Source organism: Nycticebus coucang, chromosome 5, assembly GCF_027406575.1.
Source record: "Nycticebus coucang isolate mNycCou1 chromosome 5, mNycCou1.pri, whole genome shotgun sequence".
Lineage (NCBI taxonomy): Eukaryota > Metazoa > Chordata > Mammalia > Primates > Lorisidae > Nycticebus > Nycticebus coucang.
This window is the reverse complement of record NC_069784.1, coordinates 73,046,980-73,072,931: the sequence shown is the minus strand read 5'-3', so window position 1 is coordinate 73,072,931 and position 25,952 is coordinate 73,046,980. Positions and strand designations below refer to the sequence as shown.

General features: G+C 37.8%; 1 protein-coding gene across 2 annotated transcripts in view; it reads left to right on the top strand.

Moving 5' to 3' along the window:
* The window catches only part of MMS22L (MMS22 like, DNA repair protein), a 152,354-nt gene extending 128,042 nt beyond the window's left edge, over positions 1 to 24,312 (top strand). For both annotated transcript variants that reach the window (XM_053591507.1, XM_053591508.1), the window contains exons 21-25: positions 4,767 to 4,978; positions 8,716 to 8,879; positions 18,783 to 18,873; positions 20,534 to 20,701; positions 24,132 to 24,312. In XM_053591507.1, coding sequence (XP_053447482.1) covers positions 4,767 to 4,978; positions 8,716 to 8,879; positions 18,783 to 18,873; positions 20,534 to 20,701; positions 24,132 to 24,213 — 717 coding nt within the window. In that variant the 3' untranslated portion in view covers positions 24,214 to 24,312. The remainder of the gene's footprint in view (positions 1 to 4,766; positions 4,979 to 8,715; positions 8,880 to 18,782; positions 18,874 to 20,533; positions 20,702 to 24,131) is intronic.
* Positions 24,313 to 25,952: the final 1,640 nt, after the last annotated feature.

Here is a 25,952-nt window from a genome sequence, read left to right as displayed (position 1 = left end):
CTGGGTGGGTTTACTTTTGTGGTGGAGGATTATGCTGGTTGTTATGGACGATAGGTCTGAGAATATCCTGGACAGCTGGTTTAGTTATGGCAAATTTCTTCACCATGTGAATGTCATTGAAGTATTTAATTTCTCTGTCATAAGTGAAGCTCAGTTTAGCTGGGTACAGTATCCTGGGTTGAAAGTTATTTTGTGTTAGTAGATTAAAAGTTGATGACCATCCTCTTCTAGCTTGAAAGGTTTCAGCAGAGAGATCTGCAGTTATTCTAATATTCTTTCCCTTATAGGTGATGGTTTTCTTCCGTTTGGCTGCTTTCAGAATTTTCTCCTTCACATTAACTTTAGTGAAATTGATTATGATGTGTCTGGGGGATGTCTTATTTGGGTTGAGTCAAGCTGGAGTTCTGAAACTGTCTGCTATCTGAATTTCAGAATCTCGTGGCATGTCTGGAAAGTTCTCCTTCATAATCTCATGGAAAAGAGACTCTGTGCCTTGTGAAACCACTTCCTCGCTTTCGGGGATCCCTATAAGACGAATATTGGTTTTCTTTGAATTATTCCAGAGCTCTCTGAGAGAGTGATCTGTTTTTCCCTTCCATTTCTTTTCCTCTGAGAGTTTGGGAACATTCAAAAGCTTTGTGTTCAGTGTCAGAAATCCTTTCTTCTGCTTGCTCCATTCTATTACTGAGGGATTCTACTGTGTTTCTCAGATCTTTGAGGGCTGTAACTTCTTATCTCAGTGAGTCAAAATCTTTGGTCATTTGGTGTTTTGGGTTACTGCTTAGAATTCTAATTCGATCTTATTTTCTATCCAGATTCTGAATTTGATTTCTGACATCTCAACTATTTGTTTGTGCATGGGAGCTTGTGCTGTGTCTGCCCCATTGATCCTTGTGGGAGTCGATCTACTCTGATTATTCATATTGCCAGAGTTTTTCTGTTGATTTCGCCTAATGATTGTTTTTCACCGTTGCCTCTGGCCATTCTCAGAGTTGGGGAGGTGTCTCTCCAAGATTGGACCCCAGGGGGATCACTCTATTGTTGCTAGATCTTTGTAGGGAGTGACCCTGTGTAGTTCCTCTGGGGCTTCCCCAGCCAGGGAGTACTGGTTGTGGAAGCAGTTCCAGAGTGTGATACACCCGGTTCCAGCAACAGGGCGGGTAGTGGTGCGCACAGTTCTGGGGGTACCTGGCACCCAGTGATTTTGGCACAGAGAGCCCAAGGCTCCAGCAGTCTCTATCCAGAAAAAGGGCTCTGCCTAGAGGCAGGGAGGGCTCCTGAGGGCACATGGCTACCAGAGTCCCTGGCCAGACAAGCAGGCCGGTATGGAGGCAGGGAGTGTACAGGAGGGAGGATGCCTGGTTGCGTGGCTCCCGCAGTTCCTGGTCAGGGCATGCGGAGGCCCAGCAGGCATGGGTCACGAGTTGGGGGTCACGGCACAGCTCTTATGAAGATCCAGGCCAAGCCCAGGAGTTTGAAGTTGCCATGAGCTGTGATGCCACGGCACTCCACCCAGGGCAACAGCCTGAGGTTCCAGTGTGCCAAGACTGATCTCACTCTGCCCCTGAGAGTTAAGGCTGTAAGGCAGCTCAATCCCCGCCTTTAGACTGCTCAGTCACTAGGTTACTAGCTCCCGTCTGATCTCTGCTCTGTGACCCTGAGGGCGGAGCTTGCCGGGGCAATTCTGTCACGGTGGCTCCCTGTGGCTGACAGCCTAACAGTATTAGTATTCCATCCGGCTCAGCGGCTCAGTCTGGGTCCCTGGCAATGCCCAAAGTTCTCTGCACTCCTGCTCAAGCTCCCCAAGGCAGTTCAACTGAGTGCCAAGTCCTAAAACATCAAAAGAATTCACAGGTAAGGCCTTTCCGGTTTGCAGTCTCACTGCTGCTTGTATTTACGGCTGCTGGCAGGATTAGGTCGATGGAACACACTCAACCACTTGCCAGTTTTCCACTGTTTTTGTCCTCCTCTTGGAGTCCAGAAGTCCCTTGCTGACTCCCTGTGTCCTCAAAGGGATGATTATAGGCAGATCCCACCAGCCAGAGATGCCTGGAGTCTTATCTCCCCAGACTCACCGTGCCCTGTTGTAAGGAAGCTGTTACTCGGCCGCCATCTTGGATTCAGTCTCTCAAGAAGTATCTTTTACTTCATTTTCTCTTCTAATTTATTAATATGATTTACCTAAACCATTTCAAAAAACAGAGTTGAACGAGATTTGTGCATTTCTTTTTCCAGTTTATTTGCTAGTATGGTAACAATCCTGTGTTCTTTCGGGGGCCATTCGTTTTTTTTTTTTTTTTAATTTCAGAATATTGGGTTACTACAAAAGTTTTGAGACAGGCAGGTTATGGCCCACTGTTTCATTTTCAAGAAACGTGGTCGTCTACGTCCTTTCTAATTCACCCATGCAAGTTTCAACTTGCTTGGCTCTTCGGTGTTGCTGGGAGGACTTCATTCATTTCCATCCCACGGATTTTACATTTCTTGATTTTTGTGTATTTTGTGTATCTCAAAATGTTTGTAATGGCCTGTGTATTCCAGGGGCACACACAGTTTGGTTATATAATTTGATTTTGTACTTTTTAAGTCTAAGTTATAAGTATGCCCTTCACCCAGAATGTTTGTATTATACCCATTAACCCAGCCCCTCCACCACTTTCCCACCTGCGTGGTTCCCACTGAGTTTTACTTTCATATATGCACATAAATGTTAACCAGCTAGTTTCAGTTTAGTGTTGAGTACATGTGGTGGGTTTTTTTCCATTTTTGCCATACTTCACTTAGAATAATACTGTCCAATTCCACGAAGGTTACTAGATCACCATTTCTTTTTATGGCTATATATACATATACCACATTTTATTTATAGGCACTACTTGGATTATTTTCACATCTTTGCTGTTTTGAGTTGTGCTGCATAAACATTCAAGAGCATGTGTCCTTTTGATAAAGTGATTTTTTTTTTCCTTTGGGTAAATACCCAGTAGTGGGATTGCTAGATCAAATGGTAGGTTTGCTTTTAGTTCTGTGAAGTATCTCCGTGCTATTTTCCATAGAGGTTTTACTCGTTTGTAATCCCATGAACAGTGACTAAGTGTTTTTTTCTCTCTTCATCCATGCCAGCACTTGTTGTTTTGGGACTTTATGATAAGAGCCACTTTCACAGGAGTCAGGTGATGTCTCACTCTGGTTTTGATTTGCATTTCCCTGATGACTAGAGATGTTGAGCATTTTTTCATGTGTTTATTGGCCATGAGACTATCTTCATTTGAAAACTCGTGTCTCTTCATGTCATCTGCTCACTTTTTAATGGGAGTTTTTGATTTTTTTTCTTGCTGATTTGCTTGAGTTCCTTGTAGATTCTGGTTATCAGCCCTTCATTGGGTGTATAGTGCATTCCTACTTTGTAGTTTGTCTGTTTACCCTATTGATTGTGTCCTTAGCTGTGCAGAAACTTTTTAATTTGATCAGGTCATATCAGTCTTCTTCATAACTTCCTTCCCTAGGCTGATATCTAGAATTTTTCCAGCATTTTCTTCTATGCCATTTTTCATTACAAATAAACTTTCAAAATTTCTTATTGGGCAAATATCCATTTATGGCTAAAATGGGGGTTTAACAGACACATTTTTAATTATTTCTCTGGGAAAACACATTGTGAATCACAAAGTACCAAATTATAAATTCACTTTTAGAACATAGTTTATTGCTGTGTTGGTGGTTATTTGTATTGAATAATATGCAGTATTAGCAGAAAAACATTTCTTATTCTCAGGGTATGAGTTTAAGTGTTAAATATGGTAATCCACATGAAAATTTTTTTTTATTGTTAAATCATAGCTGTGTACATTAGTGCAATCAAGGGGTACAATGTGCTTGTTTCATATACAATCTGAAATATTCTCATCAAACTGTTCAACGTAGCCTTCATGGCATTTTCTTAGTTATTGTATGTAGACATTTGTATTCTGCCTTTAGTAAGTTTCCCCTGTACCCATTCTAAGATGCACTGTAGGGATGGCTCCACCCTAACCTCCCCCCTCTGTTCCCCTTCCTTATGAAAGGAGTTAAATCAAGAGACAAGAAACAAGACAAATATGAGTTCTACATGACTTTGATTAAGTTCTTTCTAAAACTTAGTTCTAAAATGGAGATACAGTGTTAGTAACTCAATGGTTTTTGTGAGAAATTTAAATAATATAGTGAATAAAAAGCACATAGGACAGTCCTGATGTAGAAAAATCTCCAAATAACTTATCATTCTGAGTCTTAATCTTCTGTGTTCTCATCCTTTATTAATTATTTTTTAAAATTGTATCACATTTCTTAGCATGGAAGATTTTTTAGCATAAATTTTACATCTCAGACAAAAGTGAGCAATAGCTAAAATAGAGTGGCCTAAAAAATGTATTTTGTAACTTTGTAATTACATACAGATGTAGTTGGTGGTCAAGTTTGGTGGTCAGGTCTTCTGAGGATGAGATGAGAAAGAATCTCCTTAGTCTTCCTCCTCCTCCTCTTCTCCTGTGCATGCTTTGAGGGTGTTCATCTTGGTTACATTCCTTATGATTTGTTTACCTAAGGTCAGCTACTCTGAGTTTCATATGTGTATTATCTATTGATGATATGAGGTGTCCTTTTGACTGTGATAAGTTAAAAGTCTGACATGAATATTAATGGTGAATACTACATTAGTAAGCTTTTGAATGTTGTTTATTATTTGGAATTTTACCTCTTAGTATTTCTTATTTTCTTTCTTCCCACAGGGCATGTGTATCGTGTGTTGTCAGTCTCAAAATCCAAATGCCTATTTGAATCAATTGTTAGGAAATGTTATTGAGCAATATATTGGGCGGTTTCTTCCAGCTTCACCATATGCTTCAGATCTTGGACAGCATCCTGTTTTGTTGGCATTGAGAAACTCAGCCACCACTCCACCAATACTGTCTCTAAAGAAATGCATTGTGCAAGTCATAAGGTATAGCTGAATATTAAATATAGGTGGTATATACAAATGATTAATTTCTTTTAAAAGTGACAAAATGGCTTCTGAGAAATGTTGACTACCCTTAGAATACTAGTAGGTTAGTCACTCTTTCTCCTGAGAATCATTACCTAAGAATTTATTAAAAGGACATTTGCTCATGGTAGCCTTAGCCCGTGCTCTTTTAGTTACTTCTGTTTTCTCTGTATAGCTGTTATTTTCCCTATACATGTGCTAAAGATATGTTGTTGCTTTTTAGTTTTTCATCAGATAAATAATTGTATTCTGTAATGTATAAAATACAGTAATTATATTTTATAGAAGACAATAAAGTGAAAAGATGAATGCTAATGTGAAAAATGAAGCAATTTGAAGTCCCATTTTATTAGTCGACTTTTAGTCTTAACAACTCAGTTTTATTAAACAAATAAGTAAATGAAACTTCTTAGGCTTTCTACTAAACTTCGTATGCTATAACTAACATTAGAAAGTTCTATACACAAATTATTTTTTGTCTTCTTATAGTATTTAGCTTCCTATGAAATTAGTTTTTAAACTTAAGGTGCTATGGCAATATATTCTTATCTGTATGAGTTTTCTATGTTTTTTAATGGTCTAAACATTTTAATGACCCAGTACTATCTGTCACTTTTCATTACGGAATTTTTGTGTCTGAAGTCTCTCTCCCTTTTGACCTTCTTTTTGTGTTTCTAGTGACCTGGTCCTTGGATTTGGAACCTCTTTGCACCCTCTCTTTACCTATTCTTTAGCAAGTGGTTGTTTCCTTTCCTTTTCACATTTCTCTCCCCTTACCACATTATATAGAGACTATTGTGAGACTCTCCTAACCACTTTCACCATCTCTAGTCTTTTCTTCCAGTCCTTTTTCTTCCAGTCCTGCCTAAGCAATGCCCCCAGATTACATTTCTTAAAATACTGTTCCATTATGACACTTCCTGCCCCTGAACTTTTATTGTCTCCTTTTTGCCTGTGGGATAAATTCTATGCTACTTAGCTCACTACAAGCTGTCAATCAGCTTTTCCAAATGTGCAGGATATCCCAAGAGTTACCTTACACAGGGGACAGGGGATGGGAAATTGTAGCTAAATGTACCTTTATTTACAAATATTCATTACATGATTTTACAAAGAGCTGGGCAACACATAGAAAATATTTTATAAATATTTTCTAAAATTTTGTAATGAATATTTTGTAAATAATATTTACAAAATAATATTTTGTAAAATAAAGGTACATTTAGCTATAATTCCTTCCCCCTCATGTACGGCAACTTTTGGGACCCCTGTATGGTGTTTTACACAAACTCTAATGAGTTTAGTTTTGTTATTGCTCTTCCAAAATACTTATGCTTCTCTACATCACAGCTATATTCATATATTTTCTCCATTAAAATATCATCCTTCTGAGTTAAATCCCACTTATCCTTTAAAAACCTATATCTGGGCTTGGGACCCATGGCACAGTGGTTACAATGCAGACACATACACCGAGGGTAGCTCGTTCAAACCTGGCCCGGGCCAGCTAAATGACGACACTGCTCAAAAAAATAAATAAATAAATAAAACCCTATATCTGATATATCAGTGTACCATGTATGTTCTTTTCCTGTTTTCCTTTTTTGAAGTCGTATACCCTGTATGACTCAATTTGTAGAATCATGATAGTTTTACCTTACTTGTATCTGAATTTCTAAAAAGGTAATAATAACCTACAACTGTGTTTGAGACACTGCATAAGTAATTTTAGTACAAACTGAGAAAGTGCTGCAGTGAAATTAAAATCTATAGAACTGTTTAAAGCCCAGTACTGGGATCCTGGTTGCATTAGTTGACTTTCCTATTTCCTGTTTAGTTATACAGTATAATATTTTTTTCTCATGCTTACTAGTTAAAGGCCAAAAAAGTGATAATTTGGGTTTTTTTATTTTTAATATTCAGGAAAGATAAGGAGATGTTCCTATGACTTCCTGTGTGCCATGCTTCTCCAACCTCATCGGCGTTAGGGCTCCTTCCTCTGAATTCCTGAGAATTCAGTGCTTTTTTTTTTTCAAAGTGACTGTCACACTATATAATAATTGTCTTTTTCCTTTCTTGTCTAATTTTTCCAATGGTTATAAGCCCCTGGCTTTCAGAGATCACGTTTTACTCATCTGTATATTCTTGTTCTCAGTTCTGTACCTGGAATACCGTAGATGCCCAATAAATGTTTGTTCTAGGCATTAGGAATTCAGCAGTGAAGAAAACAGATAAAACCTCTCAAGGAATGAGTAAATCTTGTCATATGTAGTATTTGTTGAAAGAACTGTGAGGAATAGAAATGATTACTGAGACTTTTCTTTTCTTTGGTTGTTTTTTTTTTTTTTTGGAAGACAATCTCATTCTTGTCACCCTGGGTTGAGTAGAGTGCCGTGGCGTTATAGCTCACAACAACCTCACATCTCTCACAACCCCTGGCTAGTTTTTTCTGTTTTTAGTAGAAATAAGGTCTCACTCTTGCTTAGGCTGGTCTCAAACTCTTGAACTTAATTGCAGCCATCTACCCACCTTGGCCTCCTAGAGTGCTAGGATTACAAGTGTGAGCCACCATACCTGGCAGAATGCTAAAACATAGCCCCTGCTCTTAAATAGTTTATAATTCTCTGCCTCATTATGATAAATTATTATTACTTGCAAATATATACGGACTCTAGTTTACATTTAGTTATATTTGACAAATTTTCATATTGCCTAAATGTCTTTAGAAATTGAACAATTCTCTTTTTTATTTATTCACTTAACAAATGTATACCAAACACCTCTTGTGACCCAGAACCTGTCTAAGAGGTGGGTATATGCAAAGACAAGTCAGACAAATTATTATCCTTATGATCTCTGTTAAGTTCTAATGCTAAAATTTGTGTTTAGTATTTTTGCCTTAGGAGATGATAAAGTGTCTTGATTCTTTTACTTATTAGATGAAGGAAAGAGATAAAGCTGGAATGGAAAGCTAATTCCTAGGACAGTCCTCTTATGTATTTGGAAAAATAAGACCCCTCCCAAATCCCTAAATAAATAAATGTGAGGAGAGATTTCTTTATGCAAATTTGACTTTAGAGAAAATGTGACATTGAGGAGCCAGTAGAGATCAGACTTATATTAAGGTAAAAGAAGAACCCCAAATTAACAATTAGGCTTCCATTTGGATTTTGATTAAGTTCATTTTAAAACCAGGTGCTTTAAATTTAGTTATGTCTCTGTTGTGCTTTGGTCCTCAGAGCACACAAAAACGTGTATAAGGCTGGTGTAATGGCTCACGCCTGTAATCTCAGCACTCTGGGAGGCTGAGGAGGGTGCATTGCCTGGGCTTCTGGGTTGGAGACCAGCCTGAGCCAGACCAAGACCCTGTCTCTAAAAATAGCCAGGCCTTGTGAAGGGCACCAGTTATTCGGGAGGCTGAGGCATGAGGATCACTTGAGCCCGAGAGTTTTAGGTTGCTGTGAGCTATGACTGACTGCAAAGCGCTCTACCCAGGGTGACAAAGTGAGACTCTGCCTCTAAAAAACACGTACAGTCCTTGCTTCTTAAAATCTTATATTTGAAGATAGCATGGTAACATATATACACTTTTTAAACTTGGTACTTTATTAATTTGAGGGATAAATTTTATCATTTTCTTTTAAATGTATAACTATTGAACTTTTAAACAAGAAAAATATTTTGCTTCTTTACAGGAAATCATACTTTGAGTATAAAGGGTCCTCACCTCCTCCTCGCTTAGCATCAGTTCTGGCCTTCATTCTCCAGCTCTTCAAGGAAACTGATACAGACATTTCTGAAGTTGAACTCCTCCTCCCTGGCATTTTTAAATGCTTGGTGTTGGTCAGTGAACCCCAAGGTTAGTTTGTTTGTAAGCTTATTTGTATTCACTTTTCTGCTTACAAGTTAAGAAACTACTCTTTCTATCAAGTAAATTGCAAAAGGTATCTGTTTATTTTATATCAGGGCTAAAGAATGAACCCCAGCCAATGCCTGGGGGTAGGTATGATAAAATGGTTAAAAACTGACATGTTTCATTCTATTTAAGTTTATTTCCCCCCACCTTGAGGGAAGTAGTTTACTTAAGGGCTATTTATTTTGATTAGACTTAATAACCTCTCAAAAAATTTTTGTTTAATCTGACTCCATTATTAAATGCAACTTGTTAAATATCAAGTGGTAAGAGGTCAGCATACTTTTTTTTATTCAGCTTTTTGCTAGACTATTTAAGCTGATTTGGGGGCAAACCTATAAGAATCCTTTGATTCTACTCTTTTTGTTTTCAGTCTCATCAGCCTTACTTTCAGTGATTGCTTTAAAATGTCGTTTATTTAATCCCCACTGTAACATGCTTTAATAAGTTTCTTGGAAATATGCAGAATAATAGCCATAGTTCTATCCTGAAGGAGTTTTTTATGTATATAGTGTGTGTGTGGGGGGGTGATTTTAATATGACTGTTCCAAGTGAGGCTTTGTAAATGTTCCCATATGTATTTTTACTGCTGAGAGAAGTGAGTACAGTGCACAAAACAGAGTGGTAGCAGGAAACTCAAATAACTCTTTGAAATGGTCTGTTTTATCTCAAAAAAATTATGCTTATTTTTATTAATCTGTATTTCAGTATTTAAAATATTGCTCTCTGCTCCCAAGTTTGGTTTGGCAAAAAAATGTTGTGATACATTTATATAGAATGCCCCCGTTTGATAGTAACATCCTCTTACCTGGAGAATATGCAAAGATAGACCCCAAACTCTTCTTTAGAAATTTTGCCCTCATTGAAAACTTATGTATATTTGACTTGCAGTGAAAGCTTGTGGTACTGTATAATACAAAATTTGTGAGACAAAGCAGACAATATAAAGTGTTAGCCTATTGTTTTGATGATAGTAATGTTCACGAAGAACAGGGTTTAGAAGATAAATTTCGCTGTTCCCATCTAGCTAGTGAATACATCACATGTTCAACATATAGGAAGTACAGAATTCTTCATGTCTGCATAGCTGTCTTTGTAAGCTGAAAGAGCAGTATTAACCCCTTGACTGCGGAGCACTCAGAAACAAAAGGTACCAATTAAGGCGTGCCGTGATCTCAGAACCATCACTGTACACACCATACTACTAGATGGTCTTTGGTTTCTTACTAATTGAAATAATTCATCCAAGTTAATTTCAGTTTCTTTCTTTTTATTTCTTTTTTTTGGAGATACAGTCTCATTATGTCACCCTCGGGAGAGTGCTGTGGCATCACAGCTCACAGCAATCTCAAACTCTTGTCTTGCCTCAGCCTCCCGGGTAGCTGGGACTACAGGCACCCACCACAACACTTGGCTATTTCTTTTTGTTATTGTCATTGTTGTTTAGCAGGCCCTGGCTGGGTTCGAACCCACCAGCCCCTGTGCATGTGGCCAGCCCCCTAACCACTGAGCTGTGGGTGCCGAACCTTGGTTTCAGTTTCAATGTTTTATATTTGTATTTATAAAAATGTAATATGCAAACAAAAAATTAATATGAAATGATAAGGCTTTGCCATATTTTTTTTTTTTTTTTGTAGAGACAGAGTTTCACTTTATTGCCCTCGGTAGAGTGCCGTGACGTCACACGGCTCACAGCAACCTCCAACTCCTGGGCTTAGGCGATTCTCCTGCCTCAGCCTCCTGAGTAGCTGGGACTACAGTCACCCGCCACAATGCCCAGCTATTTTTTTGTTGCAGTTTGGCCGGGGCCGGGTTTGAACCTGCCACCCTCAGCATATGGGGCCGGTGCCCTACTCACTGAGCCACAGGCGCCGCCCAGCCTTTGCCATATTAATAAAAATGTATAATCCTTTTGTGTGGTATAACTCAGAACAGGGTTTGATGCATAATCCAACCTTACCTGTATGCATTGATACTGAATTTCACTTTGCTTTTTATGTTTTGTGCAAACAACACATCTCCAGTGAGCATTTTGCCATATTCTTGTTAGATATCTATACTTTGGAAAATGCCTTTCCTTGAAATGAATGAACTGTTATCACCAACAATTCTTTCTCCAGAGTTGTATAATATGATTAACTACATGGAAACTTCTAAAATTAATGGCATCTTACGAATATTGGCTTTTATTCCTGATGTATTGGTATCAAAATCATGTATTTTAGAGTTCAGATTGAAGTTGCTGAGGATTGACTTTTTTCGGGGGGCAGACAAGAGTCTTAATTTGTCACCCTTGGTAGAGTGCTGTGGCATCACAGCTCACAGCAACCTCAAACTCTTGGGCTCAAGTGATCCTCTCGCCTCAGCCTCCCAAAGAGCTGGGACTACATGTGCCTGCCACAACACCCAGCTATTTTTAGAGATGAGGTCTCGCTCTGGCTCTGGCTGGTCTTGAACTCCTGAGCTCAGGCAGTCCACCTGCCTCAGCCTAGCAGAGTGCTGGGACTACAGGCATGAGCCACCCGCTGGCCCGATTGTCTTCATTTAAATTTGAAATAGGTCCTACACTTTTGTTTTCCAAATCAGATACTGAGTTACTTGACAGTTTACATTTTTTGTAAGAAGTATTTTTAAAGCTACCTCCATATCTGCATTCTTTAGCAATGATCACATCTTCTGAACTTGATGACTTTTGGAATTTGACATATTTATTTACACTCCCACAAGAATCCACTATTTGTGCAAATTATTTCAGGTACAAGTGTGAAAATATTGAAAACAGAGCATAGGTTGCTTACAGATCCAAGTCAGGTAACGTAACAGTATCATGTGTCATTACGTTTTTGCTTGCAGAATGAAAAACACTTAAAGGCATCTTGCACTAAAGGAACATCTTCTTTGAATTCCTGTAGGCAGTGATTGAAGTCAGAAGATTAAACATATATTTGCATGCATGGCTCAGGGAAAATTATCTCTGACTCATTCTGTGGGGTCAGTGTTTTAAAAGTTTCTATGATTAAGCTAGAGTTACCAAGTGACTCAGCAGTTCCATTTCTAAGTGTATGCCCAAGAGCACTAACCTGTACCTTGAGGAGTTCCACTTCTGACAACATAGGAGCTTTGTAGACCTGCTTCCCAGCAAAAGTGGTAAAAAATTATTTAAAAGACAGTACTTAAGTTCTTTGGAAGTGGTCCTAAGAGTATACAGCAAATAGAGAAATATCTAAGGTGGCGCCTGTAGCTCAAGCGGCTAAGGCACCAGCCATATACACCAGAGCTGGCAGGTTCGAATCAGCCTGGGCCTGCCAAACAATGACAACTAAAACCAAAAACTAGCTGGGCACTGTGGCAGGCGCCTGTAGTCCCAGCTACTTGGGAGGCTGAAGCAAGAGAATCACTTAAGCCCGGGAGTTTGAGGTTGTGAGCTGTGACGCCATGGCACTCTACCCAGGGCGATTGCTTGAGGCTCTGTCTCAAGAAAAGAAAGAAAAGAAAAGAAATATTTAAGAAAACCTATTAAAACATGGTTAGAATAGCTAGGTAGTTGAAGCAAGGCCAGACCAATTTCTCCCTCTCGCCGCTTAGCCCAGCAATGTGAAAACTATACTTTAGACCACTCCCCAGCTCCCGTTAGAAGGGCTGTCGTCCTAGGAAAGGGAGGGTATCAGCATTGCTCATTCTGCCTCAGCTACCTCATGTGGAGACTGTGTTCTAAGGAAAATGGCCTAGAGGTAGGGACTTCATTCTTCTGTTTGTCCCCACTCATGGAACATAGGTTCTCTGTTGAGTGCAGCACCACTAAGAATCCTGGGACCCCAGTTGCCCTTGGTGAGGTATTTCATGCCAAGAGAAGCAAGCCAGGGAGACCTGGGGCCTCTGTTCCTCTTTCCATAAGTATTCAGCTCCTAAAATGTGTCACACAGTTGTGGGCACTGTTGTCCCTGCCCCCAGCACTAGAGTGAAACCCCTGAGATTTTGCCAGAATCTGGCAAGGCAAAGAAGAATCTGGCCATAGAACAGAAAGCTCTGAAATCTCTTTAGAAGGATCTGACTTTATCTGCGACAGAATATAGAAAAGTTCAAGCCTAAGAGTGCTCTCAAGAACACTCTGAGAGCTGAGACCCCATAGGCAGGTACATTGATAATCATTGAAAATACAGGCTAAACTGTAGGCCAGCTAGTTTGTATAAGAGAATAGGTAAAAGAGACAACTGGAAAGAAAAAGAACCCTTGCGTCAGAACAGATCTTAAAAGCTGACCTAAGAAACTACTTTCACAAAAGAGACTAAATTTTATCAAATCGATCTATAAAGTAATTTATGCCCTAGGTGATTATTAAAATTAGTGGAACTGGCTCTGCGCCTATAGCACAGTGGTTATGGCACCAGCCAAATACACTGAGGGTGGCGGGTTCAAACCTGGCCCGAGTCAGCTAAACAAAAATGATATCTGCAACAAAAAATAGCCAGGCATGTGACTCTGTCCCAAAATCAAACAAATAAAAAAAAAAAATAGTGGAGCGATTAGCCAGAAATTAATTAGTGGAGCTTAACAGGTGGGTGTGGTCATGTAAAGGGGCAGAGAGAGCCCTGCCCAAACCACCTGTCTTTCCACCTGAAGAGCGAGATGAGAGGCACTGAGGGGGCAGGAGGCAGAGTGGCTTCACTTTTAAAAAGTCTAGATTTTGTCAGGCTCCATGGCTCATGCCTATAATCCCAGCACTCTGAGAGGCTGAGGCAGGTGAATCACTTGAGCTCAGGAGTTGGAGACCAGCCTGAGCTAGAGTGAGACTCCGTTTCTAAAAATAGCCGGGCATTGTGGCGGGCGCTTGTAGTCGCAGCTACTTGGGAGGTTGAGGCAAGAGAATCACTTGTGCCCAAGAGTTTGAGGTTGCTGTGAGCTCTGACCACCATGGCATTTTACAGAGGGCAACAAAGTGAGACTCTGTCTCAAAAATAAATAAATAAATAGTCTAGATTTCAACAAAAAATTACAGAACATGCAAAGATACAGAGAAGCATGATCCAAACACTGGGAGGGGGAAAAAAGGCAGAAGCTGCCAGTGAAAGCAATCAGATGCTGGATTTATTAGACCAGTGGTTCTCAACCTTCCTAATGCCACAATATATTTTCATTGTTAAAAAGGGGTCGTGACCCACAGGTTGAGAACTGCTCTATTAGATAAAGACTTTAAAGTAGCCATTACAAATATATTCAAAGAACCAAAGGAAAGTATGAGAAATGAAGTAAAGGAAGGTTTGATAACTGTGTAGCCTTAAATAGAGATAATCAATAAAGAAATATGGAAACTTTGGAATTAAAAAGCACAATAACTAAATTGAAAAGTTTCTTAGAGGGCTTATTAGTGGATTGGAACTAGCAGAAGCAAGAATTAGCAAATTTGAAGATAGGTCTGTATAGATTATACAGTCTGAATAATAGAAAAAATAATGAAAGAAAACAGAACTTTTGAGAAATATGGAACACAATTAAATACACTGTCACACATGGGTGGATAGTGGGCCAGAGGAGAAGAAAGAAAAGAGCAGAAAATATAATGGGTAAAAATTTACCAAATTAAAGAACACTAACTTATACATCCATTAATTTACCTAACTCTAAGTAAACACAAAGAGATCCAGAAACAGACACATCAATGTATTATTAATAATGGTACAAATGAGGTGATGTGATCAAAACTATTGGGCTAACAAAATGACTCCAAATGGCAAATCATACACAAGGACAAATGAAGAGAACCAGAAATGATAAATAAAAATGTTAATACAGGTTGACCATCCCTTATCCAGAATGCTTGGGATCAGAAATGTCTCAGATTTCAGATTGTTATGGATTTTGGAATATTTGCTTATAAAATGTAATACATAGTGCAATATAATGAGATCTTGGGTGTGGGACACAAGTCCAAACACAAAATTCATTTATGTTTCATATACACCTGATACACATAGCTTGCAGGAGATATTATATAAGATTCCAAATAATATTTGTAACCTATCACATAAAATTATATAAAGTAAAAATTATGACAATGTATTGTTGGATTCATAACATTTGTACATGTAATTAAGTATAAAAATACAAGAAAAGGACAAAAGAGCTATACATATAAGATTTACATTTCTATATTCACTAGAAATAATATAAACTTTTTTTTTAACTAGGCTACGTGCTGTGGCATCAGCCTGGCTCATAGTAACCTCAAACTCCTGCGTTCAAGTGATCCTCTTACCTCAGCCTCCCAAATTACTGGGACTACAGGTGCCTGCCACAGTGCCCAGCTAATTTTTCTATTTTTTAATAAAGATGGGATTTCACTCTTGCTCAGGCTCTTCTTAAGCTCCTGAGTTTTAATTGATGCTCCTACCTCAGCCTCTCAGAGTGTTAGGATTACAAGTGTGAGCCACTGCACCCAGCAAATTAGTATAAATTTTAAGCTCTCTTAAGATGTATATGGTAAGCCTATAGTAACCACAAAAGAAAATATTTCAAAAGTAGTGAAAAATCATTAAAGAAATTAATGCAAGTTGAAGATAGTAAAGTGGATCAAAGGCATAAAAAACATGAGACATTAAGAAAACAAAAAGTGAACCAGCTGGTGTAAATCACTATATCAGTACAGTATTAAGTGTGAAATTATTGATCAAATGGCAGAGATAATTACATTGAATTTTTAAAAACAAGATCTAAATACATGCTATCTGTAGGAAACAATTTTTTTATTTTATGTTCTTTAGGAAACACTTTAGATTTACAGATACAAATAGATTAAAGAAAAAAGGATAGAAAAAGATACATTACATAAGCAGCAGCACAGAAGGCCAGCGTGGCTATACAAATAAAGAGCTCCATATAAACTGCCGATTCATAGGGAATTGTAGGGGGCAGATTAGCAAATCAGTCTTTTAAAAGAAGAGCTAAGTTGGCCAATTTCAAAACTTAATACATACAAAGCAGCAGTAATCAAGAGGATGTGATACTGGCATAAGGATAAACATAGATCAGTGGAATAGAATTGAAAGTTCAGAAATAAAACGTGTTTATGGTCAACTGGATTTTGGGGGGTTTGTTTTTACAAGGATGCCAAGATAGTTTAATGGGATAAAAGTCTTTTCAACAAACTGTTCTAGGGAAAATGGACAACTGCATTCAAAAGAATGAAATTGGACCCATACTTTACATTACATACAAAATTTAACTCAGAATGAATTCTTGAGGTGAGGAGTTCGAGACCGCCTGAGCAAGAGCAAAACCCCATCTTTACTAAAAACAGAAAAAATTAATCAGGCGTGATGGCACATGCTTGTAGTCTCAGCTACTCAGGAGGCGGAGGCAAGAGGATTGCTTGAGTCCGGGAGTTTGAGGTTCCTGTGGCTAGGCCAAGGCCATGGCACTCTAGCTGAGTGACAGGACAAGATTCCGTCTCAAAAAAAAAAAAAGAGTTCCTAATAACAAAAAGACCAAAAACTGAATTTAAAAATAGCCAATGGATCTGAATAGACATTTCTCCAAAGAAGATATACAAATGGCCACTAAAAAGGATGCTCACCATCATTAATCATGAGGAAATCAGAGTTAAAACTGCACTGAGGGGCAGCACCTGTGGCTCAGTGGGTGGGTGTGCGGGGAGTGACGGGGGTTTCAAACCCAGCCCTGGCCAAACTGCCACGGAAAAATGGCTGGGTGTTTGTGGCTGGTGCCTGTAGTCCCAGCTGCTTGGGAGGCTGAGGCAAGAGAATTGCTTAAGCCCAGGAGTTGGAGGTTGCTGTGAGCTGTGATGCCCTAGCACTCTACCCAGGGCAACAGCTTGAGGCTCTGTCGCCAAAAAAAAAAAAACGTAGCCAGTGTCTGAAATTAGCAAGTTAGACTTCTGAGCTGGTCAGTATATTAATAAAATACATGTTTGTAGAAGAAAATGCTTGTCAAAGAAATTAAAGTATATATTAATAAGTAAATGCAACCAGGTGGCGCCCATAGCTCAGTGGGTAGGGCTCTGGCCACATACACCGAGACTGGCCGGTTCAAACCCTGCCTGGGCCTGCTAAGACAACAATGACAACTGCAACAACAACAACAAAATAGTTAGGCGTTGTGGTGGGTGCTATAGTCCCAGCTACTTTGGAGGCTGAGGCAAGAGATTTGCTTAAGCTCAGGAGTTGGAGGTTGCTGTGAGCTGTGACACCGTGGTTCTCTACCGAGGGTGATAAGGTGAGACTCTGTCTCTACAAAAAAAACCAAAACTGCATTGAGACACCACTTCACACCACTAGGTTGGCTATAATGAAAAAGATAATAAAACGAATTGGGGAAGATGTGGAGAAATCAGAATCTCTTTTGTTTATGTTGGGACTGTAAAATGATGTAGCTACTTTGGAGAACAGTCTGGTAGTTCCTCAAATGAATAAACAGAGTTAACGGAAGGATCCAGAAATTATACTCTTCATTATATATAAGAGAAATGCCCACACAAAAACTCGAACATTAATACTTTTACCAGTATCATTCATGATAGTCAAAAGTTAGAATGTCCATCAATTGATAGATACATGGATTAAAATAATTTTGTATATTCATACAAAGGAATTTAAATTTGGTCATAAAAAGGCATGAAATACTGATATATACATGAGTGAAACTTGGAAACATTATTCTAACTGAAAAAGGCCAGTCACAAAAGTCACATATTACTTCATTGATATGAAATATCTAGAATAGTTCAAGTATGTAGACAGAAAGTAGATTAGTGATTGCTTATAGGAATCAGGGAATAGAGTGGAGTTTCTTTTCAAGATAATGAAAATATTCTAAATTTGACTGTAATGGTGGTTGGACAGCTGAATATACTAAGAACCATTGAACTGTATACTTTAAAGGAGTGAATTATATAGTATGTAAATTGTAATAAAGTTGATTAAAAACAAAAGTATCCAGTTAAAACAAAAAGTTCATTTCATTTAAAGAAATAAACTGCATTCAATATGAAAAGTTATAAAAAGTTCAGTAAGAGGGAAGGATGCCCTATGTTCCTTATCTACTAGCTTCATGCCATGGAAAATGTTATCTGTCTACTGCTTAATTCACTTATTTGTGCTTCTGCTATAATGGATTACAGTTTCTGAAAATTTTCTTAAAGCACTTTTTCTTTCTGGCTCCTTATATTTAATGTCAAAAGCAACAAAAATTTTAATAGCTTTCAGAACATACTGGGTTTTCTACATCCTTTCTTGAGATTTTTGCATTATTTTTATGCACAAGTACATTATTTTGAAGGATTTGGGTAAATATTTCAAAAGTACAATTGTTCTTTATATATATTTGCTATCTTCTGAAAGGAAAATTGCATTACAAATAACTTTCATATATGTATTTGGCTAATGTTAAGTGATGCTGCTTATATATTTATGAGGGATACTACGTAGGAGGAAGATGCTAATGAATTTTCAAAAAGTCAGTCAGCTAAATTTTTAATGATTTTATTTTGTCAGTCAGTATGTGATAGTGTTTGTAGGATTAGAATGGTACAGTGTTTTTGAATATGGCTTTCTTTCTAAGAGAAAGAATGTTTTCTACATCTATTCTTTCAGTTTTAAAATTAAAAGAAGACTTAAACTTTCTGTTTTCTTAAGAGATAGGTATACTTTAGAATAAAACATTTTTTATGTTTTTCAAAACATAAAACAACTGTTTGTTTTTGAAAAATAACAAAAAAAAAGCTTGTACATACTTTAAGAAAACAACATATTTTTCTAAATCAAAAGTGTTCATAAAAATGAGGATCCAGATGGTCAACTTAGACCCTGTGTGTGATACTGTAATTTTTCCTCCTAGTTAAAAGGCTGGCCACAGAGAACCTGCAGCACATGGTAAAAGCCTGCCAAGCAAGGTCAGGAGCAGAGCCCCGGCTGACTTCTGTGTTTAGGTAACTGGAAAATACGCCAACTGGCAAGCAGACTATTGCCAGCCATTTGACAGCCAACATGCTTTTTAAATAACTAATTATCCAAAACATAATGTGTTACGACTTGCTTATAGAATTTCAGTTATTGTATTTTTGGCAGTAGTTTTGTTACATTGTGTCATTTTATTGAAAAAATAAAAGCGCCAGGGAAAAAGATAAGTGAGCACACTTAAAATTACCTGTGAATTTAGTAAGGAAGAATCTGGCGTAAATTATCATGTGTCACTTAATGATGGGATGTGTTCTGAGAAATGCATCGAATATGTCTGTGGGTGGCTTTGTCACTGTGCAGTCATCGCGTGGTATACTCACACAGGTCTAGCGGGCAGAGCACACCGCACCCCCAGGCCGTGCTGTGCAGCCTGTGTTTCCCAGGGTACAAACCTGTACCTGTTCCATAATGAATAGTGTAGGCAGTTGTAACACAATGTTAGTTATGTATTTCAACATAGAAAAGGTATAGTAAATATACAATTTACAATCTTATGGAACCACTGGTGTTGACTGAAATGTCTTTATGTGCACATGACTGTACTTGAGAGGAAAAAGTGGGAAGCGTGTCATGACCACAGATACCAGGCCTTCGGAGGATCTGTTGTAGAAGAGCATGGCATAGTGTTCTGACTTGTTTTATATATTGTAGCTCCAGAAAGCTCCATGATGTTTAATTTGTGAAGCGTGGACTTTAAGGAGTAGTTGTATTGTTCACAAGAATAACAATGCATCTTGAGGAATGTTTTCTTTTTCTTCCTTGCCTAGCCCCCTTTAGAGTCTTGTGCTTTCTGTTCAGACAGTTTGGTATTTCTTTCTGAAGGCTTGTACTAGTTAACCTTTATTATTCGTATCTCTACCTTACTACTATCATGTTAAATAATTTGAGTTCATTTCCTTCATTGTGTTAGATCTTTGCTTCCTCAGTTTTTCTCTCATCACATAATTGGTACTTGTCAAATGTTTACAGTTTATTTAAATTGTGATCATTTGATAATAAATTTGTGAAAATTTATGAAACCATAAGGAAGGGAGAAGAGGATTTTACATGATCAAAGATAAGTGTTTGTTATCTATAATTTAATTTTGTTGACTGAGAGGTGGAGGGGGTGGAAGAGTTTTAGGATTATGTCCATGATTTGTATTTATAAAGGCCTTCTATGAGTTTTAAGTCTCTTTTAACAGTTAAGGAACATAAAAACATGTTATGAATTTATTAGGAATGCTTTCCTGATAAAAATACTGTTGATTTGCCTAGATGTATGAAAGACTAAAAAATAACTAGGAAATTTTAACTTTTTTCTCCTCCTTTTTGTCTTCCACACTCTTCCCACCTGTATTTGAATATGCAGAGAATAGCAAAAAATTCTCTAGGATTAGACTTTTCCTCTTCTCACTCCTGGGATTCCAGTTTATATCATCACTGTGGTCCTGGGTCACACTGAAATAAACCATTTTTGTTCTTTAAAGTATTACAAATAGTCTTCACATCACATCTAGATTCTTACAGTAATCTTACATGAGATTATCTGTCTTGTTGTGTTTCTTTCAGGTTATAGCTGATTGTCATGTAGAGACCCATACAAATATTGTCCCCTAAGTAATTTTAAGTAACCCCTGTTACTTTCAGGCAATTTATCCAGGATTATGGTATGAAATATGATTATCAAGTCTACAGCATTTTAGAAACAGTAGCAACATTGGATCAGCAGGTTGTCATCCACTTGATTCCTACCCTCACTCAATCTCTGAAGGATTCAGAGCGGAAATGGGGTCTTGGCAGAAATACTGCACAAAGGTATGTTTGATAATATAATACATTCTTTTGGGTAATGATTTAAAATATATATTTTGTTTTATGGAAAATGGCCTATTTTCTTACTACCTTTTCTTAAACTCAAAGTTTGGGATATGTCATGTTGAAAAGTTTTAATCTTGTGATTATTAATTTTACAAAATATGAATAGAAAATAGTGTGGTTTATCAATAAACTTAGCAGAATCAATATGTGTATTTGCATATTTTTTCCTTTCCAAGTGACCACCTTAGAAAGCTGTATATTTCTGCAGTGCTGACACTCTAAACACATTCATTGTTTCTCATGGAGAAATGGACTTCAGAGCCCCGGGTGTCTTGTTTTTTAATAAAAATCTATGGTGACACCCCTAACCCTAACCCTTTTGAGGGATGTTCGATTTATTGAGTCAACTGTACTGGATGTATTCAGTGAATATGATAAGTGACCCAGTTAGATAAAATATGAGTTTTGGTCAAAATGGGTAATGAACCTTTTTTTCCATATCACTTATAATGGAACCGAAAATAGTGCTGGACTATATGCAACAGTGTGGAAATAAGCCTGTAGTTCCCAGAGGGATTGATTTATAGTAGTTGTTATTCCTAGAACTCCTATGTTCTAAAGTTTGTTAAAGAACGAAGAGCGGTCATGCATTGCTTTCTAGAGATGCATATGTCCTGAGAAATGTGTGTTGGTAGTCGATCTTGTTACCACGCAGACATCAAGTAGATTGTACTTACACAAGTCTAGATTGTTGAGTGTATCACACACCTGGGCTATAATGGTACTGCTCTCAGGCTGCAAACCTGTACAGCATGTTACTGTACTGAATACTGTAGACAATCACATGTATAACACAAATGGTAAGCATTTCTAAACATAGAAAAGGCACAGTAAAAATATGGTATAAAAGATAAAAAACTGTACATCTGTACAGGGCACTGACCGTGAATGGAGCATGCAGGACTGGAAGTTGCTGTGGGTGAGTCAGTGAGTGGAGTGAGTATGAAGACTAACACATTGCCCTACGCTCCTCCTGTAGGCTTTATGAATGCTGTACACTTAGCCTACACTAAATTTAACATTTTTTATTCAATAACACATTAACCTTAGTTTATTAAATTTTTTGCTTTTTAAGCTTTCATTTTTTAAATTTTTTAACACTTAGCTTAAAACACCATCACATCGTATAGTTGTACCAAAAGTATTTTTTCTTTATATTCTTTTTCTATGAACTTTTTCTAATGCTAAAATTTCTTATTTTTACAGAAATTTTAAACTTTTTTTTGTTAAAAGCTAAAACACACACGCCTTAGCCTGGGCCTCACAGGGTCAGACCATCAGTATCACCATCTTCCACCCCCACTCACATCCCACTGGGAGGCGTTCAGGGGCAGTAACACACAGAGCTGTCATCTTCTGTGATAACAGTGCCTTCTTCTGGAATTCCTCCTGAAGGACTTGGCTAAGGCTGTTTTATCACCCTTGGTAGAGAACTGTGGCGTCACAACTTACAGCAACCTCCAATTCCTGGGCTTCAGCGATTCTCTTGCCTCAGCCTCCTGAGTAGCTGGGACTACAGGCACCTGCCACAATGCCCGGCTACTCTTTTGTTGTTGTTGCAGTTTGGCTGGGGCCAAGTTTGAACCTGCCACCCTCAGTATATGGGGCCCGTGCCCTACCCACTGAGCCACAGGCACCACCCGGCTAAGGCTGTTTTACAATTAACTTTTCTTAAAAGCAGAAGGAAGAGTAAACTCTAAGATAACAATAAAAACAGCATGGAAAATATATAAACTACTAAGTAACATAGTCATTTATTATTTCATCAAGTATTACGTACTGAATTTTATGTGCTGTGCTTTTAAATAACGGATAGCACAGGTGTGTTTACACCCATATCACCACAAACACATGACTAATGCTTTGCTCTGTAATGTTACGGTGGCTACAGTGTCACTAGATGATAGGAACTTTACAGCTCCTTATAATCTCATGGGACCATTGTCATATATGTGTGGTCCATCGTGGGCTGTAATGCTGCCAGGCAGCACGTGCCCATCCATGCATCACACCAGTGGTGCGTATGTACCAACATACATACACAGTCTACTGAATAAGCACATGACACGTTTTAGTTGAAAAATCTTCAATATACAAATGTTATATTTAAGGTTTTTCTAGGAGACATTACCATATTGAGTATAGCTTGAGCTAACTAATGGAATCCATCTTTTCAATACAGTAATTGAGAACAGCAAAAAAGGAAAAACCAGAGACCATCCTCATATAGTTTTTCTGCGCCAGGATGGAGCATCTCTTTTCTTCCCTTTCACAGTAACTTGGCTACTGGATTTCTTTGAGGAAATGGTGTTTACTATCATGTCACAAAACATCTCATGAAAGACTAACATCTTACTTCTCTGAGCAGTCCCCAAGAGTGAATGAAAAAACTGGAGCGGGTCTGTATGACTGCCCTCATGTATGTTATGGGACAAACACCCTGGTAGCCTGCTATGCTGTGTGGTAAGGCATGCCCATGAGGGTTGGTCATAACGACTCTGAATAGCAGAGGTAGCTATACTAATGATACAACTACTAGCCACAACAAATCTTCTCTAAAAACCACTCCAAATACAGGGAAGTACTAGAGAACCTAATAGGAGAAAGAATACTTACTCTCAAACTTCGTTGAGATAACAAAGAAAATGGGGTAATGTACCAAAATTGTTACATAGATCTGTTTTATCATAGAATTTTTGTTTTAATACTCAGGTTTGTAACACAAGTCTCCCCATTGTAATCACTGTCTGTAAACCGTATTCCATGAGTGTATTTCATTGCCTGTGAGCATTGCAGTATTTCAGAAAGTTAATGGACTTTTACATGCCATTCTTAGCCCACATTTTATGTATAAAAATCATACTTCAGGGACGGCGCCTGTGGCTCAGTGAGTAGGGCGCCGGCCCCATATGCCGAGGGTGGCGGGTTCAAACCCGGCCCCGGCCAAACTGCAACAAAAAAATAGCGGGGCGTTGTGGCGGGCGCCTGTAGTCCCAGCTGCTCGGGAGGCTGAGGCAAGAGAATCACGTAAGCCCGAGAGTTAGAAGTTGCTGTGAGCTGTGTGATGCCACGGCACTCTACCGGAGGGCGGTACAGTGAGACTCTGTCTCTACCAAAAAAAAAAAAAAAAAATCATACTTCAAAAAACTGAGTAAATCTTAATATCTAGTTTACTCACAATATATATTAATTTTAAATTATTAACATTAATTTTTAAAAAGTATTATGTTAAGCCAGATGGATGGATGGGCTTAATTTAATGGATGTATGTATGGATGGATGGATGGGCTTAATTTAAATGCTTAAATGAAGAATAAAGAAAGAAGTAATAAATATATTTGCTCTCTCTTTTTTTTTTTCTTAACAGGGACACCTATAGAAAACTTTTATCTCACCTAGGACAAGTGGGACAAGATGAGATGCAAAAACTAGAAAATGATAATACCTGATACATTTCGTGATTCATCTTCTCTACTGATTATCACTAAAGCCACTTTGCACCACTTTAACTCCTATTTTTAATAAATTGTATAATCTGGTAAAAACAATTTCTGGGATTTTTTTCCTTACATACTTGTAAATAAGAAGTATATAAATAAGGAAATAAAAGTTAATTAGTAACTGTGTAATAAGAACCTTGGAACTATACAAAACTACATTCTATTTTGAAGAAATTTTAAACTAAATTAAAGAAACTTTTTCTAACTGGGCATGTTTTCTGTGTGTATTAAACAGATTTGTCCTGGTTCATCCATTTACTTTTTACCAGAATGTGACTTTATGCTTTCCTGCTTTGTGCCTAATTTGCTTATTGTCTTGTTTTTATTTTTTTACAAGTTCTATTTTAATATAATATTTTTCAAAATACCTGGCTGCCATGTTCTAGGGTTCGAGGATGGAGTGTTAGATGGGACTGTATCATTTGTTTTTCATTTTATACTACATGTGAGGAAAATTAATAAAACAAAAAGCACACTTAACCTCTATTAGGAATGAGACTGACTGCTGGCCAAACGATTGTACAGATAATATCTTTTAAAAAAAATTTAAACTTAAGTTTAACAGTGTTTATGCTTTTGTTTCACAGCTTGGCCAGATTTTTTTTTTTTTTTTAACTCATCCTGTCTTTTGGAGTTGTCATTAAGATAATCAGGAGGAAGAAATACACATCATTGGCTGTGCCTGTGGCTCAAGGAGTAGGGCGCTGGCCCCATATGCCAGTGGTGGCGGGTTCAAACCTGGCCCTGGCAAAAAAACTGCAAAAAAAGAAATACACAGCATTTATGAAAAGAGTATAAATAATATTTTAGAAAATTTTAAGGTCACTGATAACAGAAGCCCTCTGAGGAGGCAGTTGCTCCATCCTCTTGCTCTTCAGTCAGAACTTATAACTTACCATCTTATACGGGGAAAGCAACCTGTTTTGTTTCTTTCAGCTACTGTTTCTCAGCTAATTTAACTCTTTCTCATCTACATCATTTATTTACCAGTTGTGCCTTATCCTTGCCTCCTATTTTGTGGTGAGCATTATTTGGTAGAAAGTGCTTTAGTTCTAGTTTGGGGAACCCACCTGAGTCAAGTCCTGCTTTGTGATCTTTAGCTACTTAACTCTTTGAGCCCTGTTCCTTATGGAGAAAAATTAACAGTCACTTTACTATTTAACTATTTTACAATATTATTGTAAAAATCAGTGGGGTGTATTTGAAAATACTTGGTGGCCCATATTCTCTTTGGAGGCGCACAAACTATGTCATGTTTGCAATCTGTATTAGTTTCCTTCTTGGGATTATAGTCTGTCATGGTTCTATTAATGGCTTTAAGAAAGCATTCATCCTTTTTCTGGCTCAAGAAATATCCTGAGAAATGAGATAGATTGCAATCAGCATTGTATAGTTAACAGCTTGAGCTATTAACTGAGGGGATGCAACATACATGTGGTTAAGATGTGAGGGAACTAAAGGGAAGAAAGTATGAAAAGTACCAAAATCATAACCTCATTGGCATTTTGTTATTAAGGATGTAAGGATTGTTCCTGCATTGTACTTACACGCACATTATCTTAAAGAGTCATGTCTTTGCTGGCTTCTCCCACAGGAATATCTGCTAAGAGGTATGTAGTACTCCTTTTTGTTTTGATTTTTTTAAAGGAAAAATCTTGAAGTCATATTTAAATGTTTGGAAGTCTCAT